The 12,554-nt window shown below is 43.7% G+C and overlaps 1 protein-coding gene across 1 annotated transcript in view; it reads left to right on the top strand.

Moving 5' to 3' along the window:
• Nucleotides 1–12,554, top strand: part of CMIP (c-Maf inducing protein) — a 130,326-nt gene that overhangs the window by 93,872 nt on the left and 23,900 nt on the right. The window contains exons 4-10 of the mRNA XM_074550810.1: nt 1,385–1,546; nt 2,683–2,724; nt 5,349–5,411; nt 6,790–6,870; nt 10,086–10,189; nt 10,722–10,826; nt 11,565–11,918. Of these exons, the coding sequence (XP_074406911.1) occupies nt 1,385–1,546; nt 2,683–2,724; nt 5,349–5,411; nt 6,790–6,870; nt 10,086–10,189; nt 10,722–10,826; nt 11,565–11,918 (911 nt within the window). The remainder of the gene's footprint in view (nt 1–1,384; nt 1,547–2,682; nt 2,725–5,348; nt 5,412–6,789; nt 6,871–10,085; nt 10,190–10,721; nt 10,827–11,564; nt 11,919–12,554) is intronic.

Here is a 12,554-nt window from a genome sequence, read left to right as displayed (position 1 = left end):
GTGGGGTTCAGAGGTGCCTGTTGGCTCCAGGCTGGGAAGGAAGTGGCTGATAAGCAGAGAGCTCAGGTGGTTCCTGCTGGGCTGCCCTGGGCCAGCGCGGGGGAAATGCCAGGAGCCACAGAGCTCCACAGCCAAGCAAAGCACACGGGCCCTGTGCAGAGTGTTACGCTCATGTACAGCCCAAAACGTGCAGCTGGAATCTGCCAGGCTGCACAACATGGGCAGTTTATGTGATTTTCATGGAAATGCTGATGAGGAATGTAAGATCCGTTTTTAGTGCAAAACTCTGATGTTTTCATGTAAACATGAGTGCCCAGCCAGTGCTGTTAAATAAACCTGAGCCTGTGTCCAGACTTCTCAACATCCCAGGCTCATGCAGAGAGGGGAGTGGAAGGGAATGTGAACTAAACACAAGTTGGGGTCCTGGCAGTTGCTGTCCCTCAGTGCAGAGCTCCCTCCCTGCCTCTGGCACTGCCTCCACTCTTTGGAGCCCCTCCTGGCTCTCATGAGCCCCTCATGTTGTTTTCAGACGTGATGTTTGAACCCTCATCATCATTTCCTTGAACTTGCAGAGTGCCACCAAGCCACCTGTGGGAATTTGGGTGGGTGGGTGGGCTTTCTCTAAAGATTGCTTTTCATAATATCAAGCAGCCTCTGTTCCCTAGTTTGTGGTCACGTGGCTGCTGAGGTGTGAGAGTTGTCCTCTCTTATCCAGCTGGTCTGTGGATGGGGCAGTTGATGAAATAGCTTGGACATGGTCAGGGGCAGGGAGGGAACTGGGGCACATGGGATTAGACAATCAGGCATGTTGTTCTTGAGGGTGGAAGTGCTGTTGTGTGGAAGATTTGGAGACTTACAGGTTGACTTCTCTTACAGCTGGAAGGTGCCATCATGACTTTTCAGGCTTCTTCAAGACTGTCTATGAGATTTTTATTTTCTTTTTGCTTTGGTAAAGTTGAAATGAATTCTGAATATGAATTTACATTCAGAATGAAGGATCTAGAAGTGTGATGTTTTGATGGCCTCTCTCTCTCTCCCCCCTTGCTCTTAAAAAGAACTTAAGCTTTAGAAACAATTCAATAGCAAGTATCTGTTGTTAGCCTGAGGAAGGTGTTTGTGAGAGGAGATGATGAAAAGAAAGAGGCTCTGGAGTTAAAAAACTCATTTTGAAATGAAAAGAATTATGGTTTCTCATTGCTTCCACAGAAGAAACTGGTTTAGGCATAAAAGGTTTTATTTTTCATTTAAATATTTCAAGTACAGTGTTTCAGCCACCAGAAAAGGCAAAACTCGGCATACAAAGCAGCTCCATGGGCAGTGGGAAGCACAGCTGCATTCAGGGTGTTTATGGTGGTGTCAGTGTGGCCTCTGACGTGTCTTGCAGAAGAAGATTTACAAGTACAAGAAGGTGCTGAGCAACCCCAGCCGCTGGGAGGTGGTGCTGAAGGAGATCCGGACGCTGGTGGACATGGCCCTGACGTCCCCGCTGCAGGACGACTCCATCCACCAGGCGCCCCTGGAGATCGTCTCCAAGCTGCTCTCAGAGGTACCTCAGCAGGGCTCCTGCTGCTCTCGCATGAGAGACAAACAGTTAAAAGTTTGGGGGTGGGTTTTACTTTAACTCGGGCTGTCAAAATTCTGCCGGCGAGTCTGCTCGTGACTTCTGCTCACTTGAGTGGAGTTTGCACTTGCTGGGGAGAGGGAAAATTTGACCCATCTTACGTGGATTTCTGGAAACAAAACAAGCCCCATTTATCTTGTGTTTGTTGGTTTGGTTTTTGTGGTTGGTTGGTTTTTTGTTTCTTTGGTTTTTTAATTATCTACGGTAAATTTACATGGGTTTAACTCATGCCCTAAATCAGTGGTAAAGCTCCCTTTGACTTCTGTTCCATTGGCGTTGCTTCCCTGACCAATAATTTTTGTATCAATATATATACGCACACCAATAAATTAATTGTGCAGCTATTTCTTTATTAATTCTGATAAAGAAAAGAGTATTTCTTCAGAGTTATCGATCTTCCTCCTATAACATCTGTTTCAAATATTTCACTTTTCATGGACAGGAATTGTAATGCCAAGCAGGCTTTTCTTGTCTTAGTTCCATGTGATAGCAGAAGGATTTGATATAAGAAAAAAAATCCACTATTGTTTTTTTTGCAGTAATCAAAAATCTTAGCAACTCACACCATTGTAACCTCTGGATGGATCATGCTGCTGGAAAAGAGCAAACTCTTCTGCATAGGTGGTAGCATAGGTGACTTCCAGTCAATTTATTGGCTTTTCCTGGTACTGTGTTCAAAGAAAGAATTTTGGGAAAACTGGCCACAAAAAAACCCCACCACAACAATCCTTTAAATAATTTTTGTAAAGACATAGAGCTTGTCCTAAGAAAACATTTTAAAGGAATGTGTTGCTGGCTTTACTTTCTCAACTGATTGAGACCTCTGGCATCCTGGTGTTTGTGCTGAGCTGAAGGAGAAATGAGAGCTTGCTCCAGTCCTCACAGCAGGCACTGCACCACCTCCTTTAGGAGAATGATTTTAATGCCATGGCTTTTATTCAGGAAATAAGCAATTGAGCCTTTCTTCTTGTGTCTGGTGGTAGCTGAGGACTGTGTGTGCTGATGTACCAGCTCAAGGGTGCTCTTGGCTCACTCATCTTTCTTCTATTCAACTCTTTCAGAACAACAACTTAACCACTCAAGACCACGAGAGCATTATTGTGGTGAGTACCTTTCTGTCAAAAGCTGAGGACAAATCTGTATTGTTTGATAACAGTTCTCTCAGTGCCTGTCTCTGCCCCAGTGAAGTAGGGCAAATGTGAAAGCCTTTCCACCAGTGCTGCTGAGCTTAGGCAGGAATGAAAACCATTTGTCTATTTTTTGTGTGGCTTTGTCATTTCTCTATTCTTATTTCATAGATGAATGACAATAAAGCTTTCTCATGTGAGAGAGCACAGCAGGCTGAGTGTTAACAGGCTCTCCAAATGGCCTCCTTAGGAGGCTACCCAGCAATACCCATATCTGTATCTGTACTTTAAATAGTCCAACCCCATCATTTCCAGATGTGCCCTATAAAACCCTTAGGCTGAGTAGTTTCCTGAGGGGCTAATGCTACCATATACAGAATGTCTCCATTGCTGAGGGTATGTGAGCAAGGGATTGCTCTTGTGTCATTCCAGTTTAACTCCCTGCTAACTTATTTTCAAAAATATCCTCTTCAACTTTTTTTCTTTTTTGTAGGTCACATTTATTTAGTCGTAGAAATAAGTGAATCAAATGCAGCTCTGTTGCTTGTGAAACAAAGTATTAGAGAGGTGGAACTTGGTTCCTCATCACTGTGATTTAATTTAATTTTCTGGCAATTTCCAGGAGATTTTCACAGTAATCTAATCTAGAGCCTCCCCACCACCTGATTGTATCACATCTCTGTGACTCTTTCTGCAAAATGACAAGGTGGCAGGTAGCTGCTAGTAGGTGTTAATTGTGTTTAACTGCTGTTTAAGGTACCCTTCTAGCTGGAATCAAACAATGACATAAATCCCTGATGTAGCATTTACTTTTCTTTGCTGTAACTTTCATTTAACTCCAGTGCCAAGGGTAGTTCAGGCACCCAGTTACAACTAGGGGAATGATTTTAAAATAAAATATGAGAGGTGGCCCTGCTGTGAGCAGGGAAGGTGAGCCTGGTGGCCTCCAAAGGTCCTTTCAGCTCTGTTCTTGCTCTGTTCTGGGTGATGGCTTCTCCAGCCCAGGTCCTGCCCTCGTGTAGGTTTGATTCCAAGCCATTAAGGAGCTGGCAGTTCCTGGGCAGTCAGAGCTCACTGCCATTACCCAGATAACCCGGGCTATTCCTGGAAAGAATTGCTAATAGTGTGTGTTTATGCAGCATGTGGAAAGTACACAGTGCTTGGCCGTGCAGATGGGACCTGCTTTCCTTGTCTGGATGGTGCTGGGGCAGATCAATATCCCAATATCCCAGCCAATCCCCTCCTGCTCAGGATGGGACACACGTGTCACCACGGCTGGGCAACGTGACACAGCACAAGGTGGCACAGCACAAGGTGGCACAGCACGTGGCTGCTTCTGGCCATTAACTCATGAGGAAAACCCTGGAAAGGTCCTGTCAGTCTGCCACACTGACCACAGAGGCAGAGCCATGATCTCTCCCTGTCTCTGTTGTTGTTATCCTGAAGCAAACAATCCCGAAGATGGGTTCAGGAAAGATCTTGAGCTCAGGTGTTGGATGGGGAGCAAGGATGTTCTGAGCTCTCCCAACGGGATGGAGTGCTCTCCATCAGTGCCCTGTGGCTGGGCCACCAGCAGAGGAGAAGTGACCAGTTGCAGAAGGATGGCACAGGATGATGAGTATCATAGTTCTGACATGTAACCAAACAGAGCTTTGCAGTTTGCTTGGGTTTTGTTGTTAAAATTCACACTGATCTTGACCTCTATGAAAACACAGCTGCTGCAAGACTCACAGGGCTGAGTAAGGAGATGAGAGGGAGAGCAAAAACCAAAGCAAAGCCTTAGTAAAGCCCCAGGTGCCATCCAGATAAAATATCTGGTGTTCAGTTGCTTAATACAGAATGTCCTGGCTGCTGTGTTTAATGTTTTACGTGGAAATGGTACTGGGAATCCCTGTAACTGAAGAGTGGAACGGCCTAAAGGCACCACCACCCAGAATATGTTATTCTGGTACCATTTTCTAGTTTACAAAGGAAGCAACAGCAGCATAAGTTCATTACCCCCTCAGTGGCAAGTATGACCTCCAGTGTGTTTACCCAGCATAAGCACATTGGTTTGTGCAGCAACAGAGGAATGGTTATCTCAGCTTTTACAAAGTTAGATGCTTGATTTTGATAAATAGGTTCTTCCCAGGTAAGAGCAGTGCTAAGTTGCTTTTAGTGAGCTCTTTCTCACAAAAAATGTGCTTGAACTCATTCACAAAGGATATGTGTGTGTGGTGGTGTTCAGTTTTTTCTTTTAGGGAGATGTTCTAGCTGAAAAAGTGAGCCAGATTCATCCTTGCTTTATTACATCCTAAAGCAAAAAGGTCTGTTCCTGTTTCCATTTAAACCATTATAAATAGTGCACTCCATTGCCTGTTTTACATATTTACACTGATGTAGTTAAAAGCAGAGTTTTCCTGAGGATTCATAGCAGAAGTATGCTTGAGCTTACTTATAAAATAAACACATGGCCCACCTCTAATTTCTCTTTTTGATGCTTTTGTCCTTTTCTAAGTGAGATTTTATGCCCCCAAGAAAAATACTTCCCTGCAATATGCTTTCTTCAGCTGCTACCTTGAAATTTAATTTTTCTCCTTTTTCTCCCTTTCTTTTTAAAGGCAATTGCACCTTTGCTGGAAAACAACCATCCTCCTCCTGACCTCTGTGAATTCTTCTGCAAGGTATCAGAACAGCTTTGCTTTCTCAAATCTCATAGTTGTTGTATATGACTGCTGTTCTTTGAGTGGGGAGTTGTTTTTTTTCTGTAACTTCTTACCTCCTGCCCAGATTGAGTTGAGTTTTTGGTCAGCAGGCAAAGATACTGAAATGGTGAACAGCACCATTACGATAAATACCATCATATGCTTAGTATATCAGAGTGTTTTGTCCTGATACTGTGTGAGAGTTAAAATTTTGAGACTCCCACACCTCAGTCTGGGTACAAGAGGTGTATCCTACTGCATGCTGTGTTGACCTAATGCAGAAATCACTGCAGCCACTGTGTTCAGGTGTGTGTAACTCAGCCCTTTATGGGTAATGGCAGTGGGAAGGTCATAAGGACTCATCCTCTTCTCTGGTAAATCCACGCTTGCTCTGCATTTTGTATTCTTTATTCATAAACTTCAGGGTACTTTGGATTGCAGACCTTGTGGATTTAAAAATACTGCTGTTCCTCAAGGCCTGTTTGAGTCTCAGTTTTGAGTCTGCTTAAATTTGCTTGCTGATGACTGGGTATGGATTTGTCAAACGTTCTGGGTGCTGCTTGTAATTCCCATCCAGAGTTATTCATCAGCTGCTTCTTCCTACAGAAACTGAGTCTTGCATTTTTATAAGCACTCTTAGGTCATCAGTAGCCTCAGACCTGATGCATTTTTATTCCTGATTTGGGATTTTTCGATTCTTTGATGTTTCTCAGAGATGGGCACCCAAGTGTCTGTAAATGTGTGCAATAGTTGAAGGAAGGGAAACAGGTTATGAACTTCCCAGAACAGAAGTGGACAGGGTACTGAGAAGGAGAATTTAGCTTCAAAATCAGCCCTGTCTTGAGCAGGGGGTTGGACCAGATGACTTTCAGAAGTCTCTCCCAACCTAAATTACTCTGACTGATACATGATGGTTATATATTTCATCCTGTGATGGGAGAGTGGGTTGTTGGTACCTCCCAAGATCCACCACAGGTTTTCAGGCTGGATCCCAGAGAAAGGAGTTTTGTGGCATTACAGTGCCTGTGTGGTCATATCTTCCTACCCCCAGCCTCTTTCCTTTTAAAACTGTTGGCAATAAGACCCCAAAATGGTGCATTGCAGTGACTTTTGGGAATAATGGGGGGCAAGGAAGGGAATTTGCAGTTTGTGAGCTCCCATGGGAATCTTCTACTGGGTGCCAGCAAATCCATAGGAACGAGCAGCGTTATGGGTGCCTTAATCTCAGGAAAGATTAATTTAGCCCCTGAATTTTGCTAATGTTGGGGTAATCCGTGCCTGGGGTGTGGAGCCAGGGCGTGCCCATCTCCAGGGCTCCTGCAGCTCACAGGAACCCCTCACCTGTTGCTCCTTGCAGCACTGCCGAGAGCGCCCGCGGTCCATGGTGGTGATCGAGGTGTTCACCCCGGTGGTGCAGAGGATCCTCAAACACAACATGGTGAGTGCTCAGGGGGGCTCCAGCAGTCTGGGCAGGTTTTCCTGCCACACCTTCTGTGATCCTCTGCCTGTCATGCCTGTTGTATCTAAATGTGCCCCCCAAAGTGTGAGTGCTGTGTGTAATTGTGTGTCACTTCATCAGTGCAGAGCTAATAAGCTTTCAGTGGGATCCTCAAAAGCATCTGAGCAAAGCCATGCTTTGAGGGATGTTTCTTTTGGCAGCATATGCAGCTCCAGCTCTTTCCCACCTGGCCCTTGGCTCCTTATTTATTCCCTGCATGCCATCTTTGCAGTTAAAACAGTTTAAAATCAAATAAAGAACAAAAGCAGAATGAGGACTTTGTTCATTTTGAGCTGAGCCCTCAACACTTTTTCTGTAAGACACCACCAGCCCTCTTGGTTTCCATTTTTCTTTAGGCCGTGTCCAGCAAGTTCTTACTTTGGTTTCCTGAATATCCTTATACTTTTCTACTCCTTTTCTACTGCTGTTCTTCCTTCTCATTACAGGATTTAGGTGCTCTATCATTTTATGACTGTTCTTACCCAGACTTTCTCTCTTCTCATTGCTGATCAATTCCTTGTCAGTATTTGAAATAAATGCCCTGCTTTGCTTTCCACCCTGTAGACCAGATTCCCCTCCCCCAAACTCTGAAAATATTCTTACATGATCCATATTCCTTTCCTAATAGAGGTATTAGTATCTGGGTTATTTATCAGCTCTCCAGCTTTTGTGGCGTATTAAGTTTCCTGCCAATATTTTTAAGTTACATGAAGAAATCTTTCTTCACAATGCAGTGGCAAAGAATAACAAATAAGTAAAATAAAATATTTAAGGCAGTTGGTTTGGCTGTGATCTCAAGGATGAACCTTTGTAACTTCATAATCAACTTCTTTTCACTAACATATAACTTTAGAGACCATCTGTTATCATGCTGTGATTAGCATGAACCAGTAGAAAACAGTTCATATTTCTTATTTTTCCAATCATATTATTTATCTCCCGGAGTTTACAGAACTAGGTAGAGAGCCCAAGATGGCAAAAAGGTCATATTCCTGGCTCTGTGCCAGCACTATGCAGACATGTAAACATTTTTGAATATTCTGTAGTGTTCAGTGAAATATTCTGTAAATGTTATTCTTGGATTCCAGACTGATTTTTTTAAAGCATCCAGAGCTCTTGAGGGGTCTCAAATAAAATCTAAATGCATAGTGTAATGCTTGTATTTGGTTACCTTCAGAGAATTGGGTATATTTACCATACTTAACATTTGCAGATTGAAAATCAACATGTCTGCACCGCAGTGTGTAGTTGGAGAATTTATGGTGTCAGGTATTAATTGGAGTGGATTTGGGCACTTTACCACTCTCTGGGGACTTCTGTACTGAATAGTGCTTTAGAGAATGTGTGTGTGTGTGCACATAAATGAAGTTACTCTTCAGGGGGACACTAAACTCCATCCCCTGAGGAGGCCCCGTGCAGTCCCTGGGGCAGAGACTGAGCTGGCTCTTCCCACCTTTGCCTCCAGTTTCTTCTGTGGCCTTTGAAAATTCCCAACAAGTTTTGCTCCACAGTTTTCTACCTATAAAATGGGAAAAGAGTGTCTCATTTATCTTTGATTTTAAGATCTCGAAAGAACCAGGATAGGTTTTTGTTTTGGTGATAATACTGGAGGAGTGGAGACAGTTGTGTGCTGAGTTATTTGAGGAGTGCTCAGCAGCCTCCCAAACCTTTGGGTTTCATCTGTTTGTAGGCTCAGCCAAAATGTTTGAATATAAACCCTTCTTTCTTTTTTTTTTTTTTTTTTTTTAGCAAACAGTATTGGTGGTGTGTGTTGTTCTGTGCTTGGTATGTGATAGGGCATTATATTAAATTTTATTTTAGAGATCAGCAATGACATCCTCTTTATGATCTCTTGGACTTTGATTCCAGCTTCAGTCAGGACACATGGACAGGCTGAAAACTTTCATAAGCAAATTGCAATTGCAAAAGCTGTCTTGCAAGGCATGTTCATGAAATTAATCAAATGTTCTATGAAGCACACATGATCTCCTGCCCTTGGTTCAGGTTGCCAGAAGGAGCTGTTAAAAGTTTAATGATGCTAATTGTAATGATGTGGAATTGCCCACAGTCCCTTTGCTGGGTGAGGTTACCAGGCAGCCTTTCAGTACCAGCAGTGACATTTAGGGCTTGAAGGAGACATTGTTCAGTCTGAGCTTGTTTTCAAGTTTTTGGTCAAAAACTTACCAGGTGTTAATGCAGGGTGTGCTACAGAAGTGCCTGAAACCAAAATGAGTTAGCAGAAGGTTTCTGTGCTGGGAGTTTATCATCCCTTTTACAGACCACCACTAGTTCATTACCATTTATGGCATTTCTTTAACATTTCAGCTGCCATGTATTTTTTTCCAGCATAGCATCCACAGGCAGCTGGTGGAGGAATAGCTGGGAGTGCTTGTTTGTCCTCAGTGGACCTTGTTCCCCACTTGGAAATTCAGCTCTGTAGTTCTGCAACACCTGTGTAATAAGGTTACACCTGTGTAAATGTGAGGAAATGTGCAGTGGAATAACACTCTCCAGACAGCAGAATTTACTCCTTTCACATCTAAAAATAGCAGGTGATGTGAGGAGATGCAGGATTTCAGCTAGCAGGTGCCTCTCTGACTGCAGGATTTAAAGAAAGTGACTCTTGAGCTCACCTGTCAAATTCACAGCATAGCTGGAGTAAAATCTGTGGAGGAAAAACTGATCTCTGGTTTTGTACTTGATTGCATATTGATAGCATGTCAAAATGATTTTTTCTAAAACCAGAATAGATACTCATGCCAGACATGGAAATATAATATTTTTTGGGTTTTATTTCTAAAAATCTGCACTTAGGAGTGGAAGCAAAAGCGCCAAACAAAAAAGGTATTTCAAAATCAAAATACTATGTGAAAAGTGCAGAAGAAATGTAAGTATAGGTGAGGTTTTTTAATTTTTAATTGTTTGTTTCATTATATAGAACTTTGTTTTCAAAGTGGGTATAAAGAGAAGAAAAGATTGGAAACGCTGTCATTATTAGTGGGAAGAACATTATTTCAGTGTGCGGAGATGCTTTTCTCCTGAAGCTTGTCAGCATAATAGCAGTGTGAATTCAGTTGTTTGAGCTGGTTTCTTTTGGAAACCCACAGTTTTGATGTACATTCACCATCTTCACTGAGTCTCTCCTTCTTGGGCAGGATTTTGGGAAGTGCCCTCGGTTGCGGCTCTTTACTCAGGAGTACATTCTGTCTTTGAATGAGCTGAATGCTGGAATGGAGGTGGTGAAGAAGTTTATTCACAGGTTAGTTACATTTAATTTATGGTGTATTTCCAATCCTGTGTCCATGCTTTGGTGTGTTACTTCTCCCAACCCTCGCTGTTAACAGTAGCTGGTGCTTTTTGGTACTGGCAAACAGCAAATCAAAGCAAATTAATCAAGTCCATCCAGCAGTGTTGCTGAAGTCACTTTTTCAAAATACTAGTTCTCAGATAGGTCTGGGATTTTCTGCCTACTTCCACACTGCATGTATTCTTCATATACATTTAGATTCAAAGCCTCTGTAGAATGATTCAAATTAACTTTCAAGCTTATGCTTACTCAAGTGTGAGATTTTGGGAGGACTTTAAAGATACCACATAAATTAAATTGAATCATCAACCCTTGTTCATAAGTAGGGCCATTGGATCTAGAGGGTTAAAGTATCTCTCTGTTATAGCCCTTCTGAAGATCCCCCAAGGATGCCTGTCCAGGTCTGTCACCTCATTCTGTCTGACTGCTTTTGCCCACAGAAACCTTCCTTGCAATGAGATCATTCTTGTTTTTTCTTTTCCAGCATGCATGGTCCAACAGGACAATGCCCGCATCCCAGGGTCCTGCCAAATCTTGTAGCTGTCTGCTTAGCTGCCATTTATTCCTGTTACGAGGAATTCATCAACAGGTCAGTGTGAATCCCCAGCTGGCCACGTGTTCTTCACAAACGGGATCAGTGTGAGATGGGTGTGCTGGAAAACCTGAGAGAAGCTGAACCTTCCTTCCCTGGTACTCACCAAGGGGTGAGACCTTGAATTAGGGGTTGTGTGTAAATCCCTGTGTATCTGCAGCTTTGAACTCGAGCTGGTTTCACAACTGTCTCGGTTATTGTGGAAAATCTGATTCCTCACACGCCGCAGTTCTTGACACACGAGCCAGTTTCCAGTAGACACTGAGGGTTCCCCTCTGCTAGGTTTCCTGTTTGTTTATGCCTATCTGACTTTCCTCATGGTAGAGCACGGACAGGGGCTGCTCAGTGTCCAACACAAATTCCAGACACGAGGGCTGCAGACAAATGTCTGGGCATGTACTATAGCCAGAGACATACTTGGGCATGGATTCTGTTACAGCTTTGCACAACTTGGACAGGAAAGTTCACCTTTAGACTAAACTGGTATGTCAATTAGAGTAATGGAAAGCTCAAGTCTTTGTCAAATAGGAGCTGCAGAACAGTCTTATTGGAGCCTTTTAATGTTTTTAATTGATTTCAGTAATCCGATTGCACAGAGGAAAGCCATCCGCTGGGCTGGGGTGAAATGTAGTGGGAAATTGCAAAAAATTGTGGCTTCTCAGTGTTGCACTCTCTCTCCTGCTCCCTGCTGGTTTGTCTGCCTACTGAAATGATTTGTTTCTTTGTGAAATCCAGTCGGGACAACTCGCCAAGCCTGAAGGAAATTCGGAACGGCTGCCAGCAGCAGTGCGACCGAAAGCCCAACCTCCCCCTGCGCCTTCTCCACACGAGCCCTGACCTGGTCTCTCAGGAGGCCACCCTGACTGAATCCCGCCTCAAACCAGTCATTGTCACCTCCAACGAGATCCACGTGGAGGTGGAGCGCAACAACACGGCCAACCAGAAGATGACGGCCGGCGTTGGCAACGACAGCGAGCCCAACCTCATCGACTGCCTGATGGTCAGCCCCACCTGCAGCACCATCAGCATCGAGCTGAGCCCCCAGGCTGACAGGATCCTGGGCTGCTATGTGGAGATCCTCAAGATGCTGTGAGTGACTGTTCTGAGCAGCTTTTACAACAGTGTCATCCTAACAATGCTGAGGGGGGGCTTTTCCCACAGGCCTGTTGTCTTCAACATCTGTGGCAAGCCAGCACGTGGTTGTAAATCTTAACTCCAGCTCTGGAGAGTCCAGCCTTTGAAAGAGGCATCTGGCACTGCCAAGATGTTCTAAAAATAGCAGTAGGAAGATGGAAATGGAAAGCTTATTTGTACATTGAGCCTCAGGCATTTTACAGAAGACGGGATGTTGGTGCCAGTGGTTTCTGTTTTTGTTCTTGCCCACCAAAAATAAATAAAGAAAACCCATTTGTCTCCTCCAGGGCTCTTGGGATTGCCTGAGACAGAGCTAGAAAAGGCAGGTCTGTGGTAGGTTCAGTGCTTGTGCAGTGATAGGCAGCACCATTGCCCTGACTTTAGCAGGAGTTGGATATTGTCATTGTTTTTCACTTAAAAATTGTCCTTTCTTGTGCTTGTAGAAGTTTTATGACTTATTCAGATTTGCTTTTGTTAGAGTAGAGTTTCTCTCCAGTTGATTTGGTACAGTGGACCTGTATTAGTTCCTAGGTCTTCAAATAGTCTTTCCACCACAAAATGGTGGCAGGGTGGTTCCTGGCAAGCAAATCT

Source organism: Zonotrichia albicollis, chromosome 13 (assembly GCF_047830755.1).
Source record: "Zonotrichia albicollis isolate bZonAlb1 chromosome 13, bZonAlb1.hap1, whole genome shotgun sequence".
NCBI classification, from domain to species: Eukaryota; Metazoa; Chordata; class Aves; order Passeriformes; family Passerellidae; genus Zonotrichia; species Zonotrichia albicollis.
Note: the sequence above shows the minus strand (reverse complement) of the source record. Positions and strands in the feature narration are given on the sequence as shown.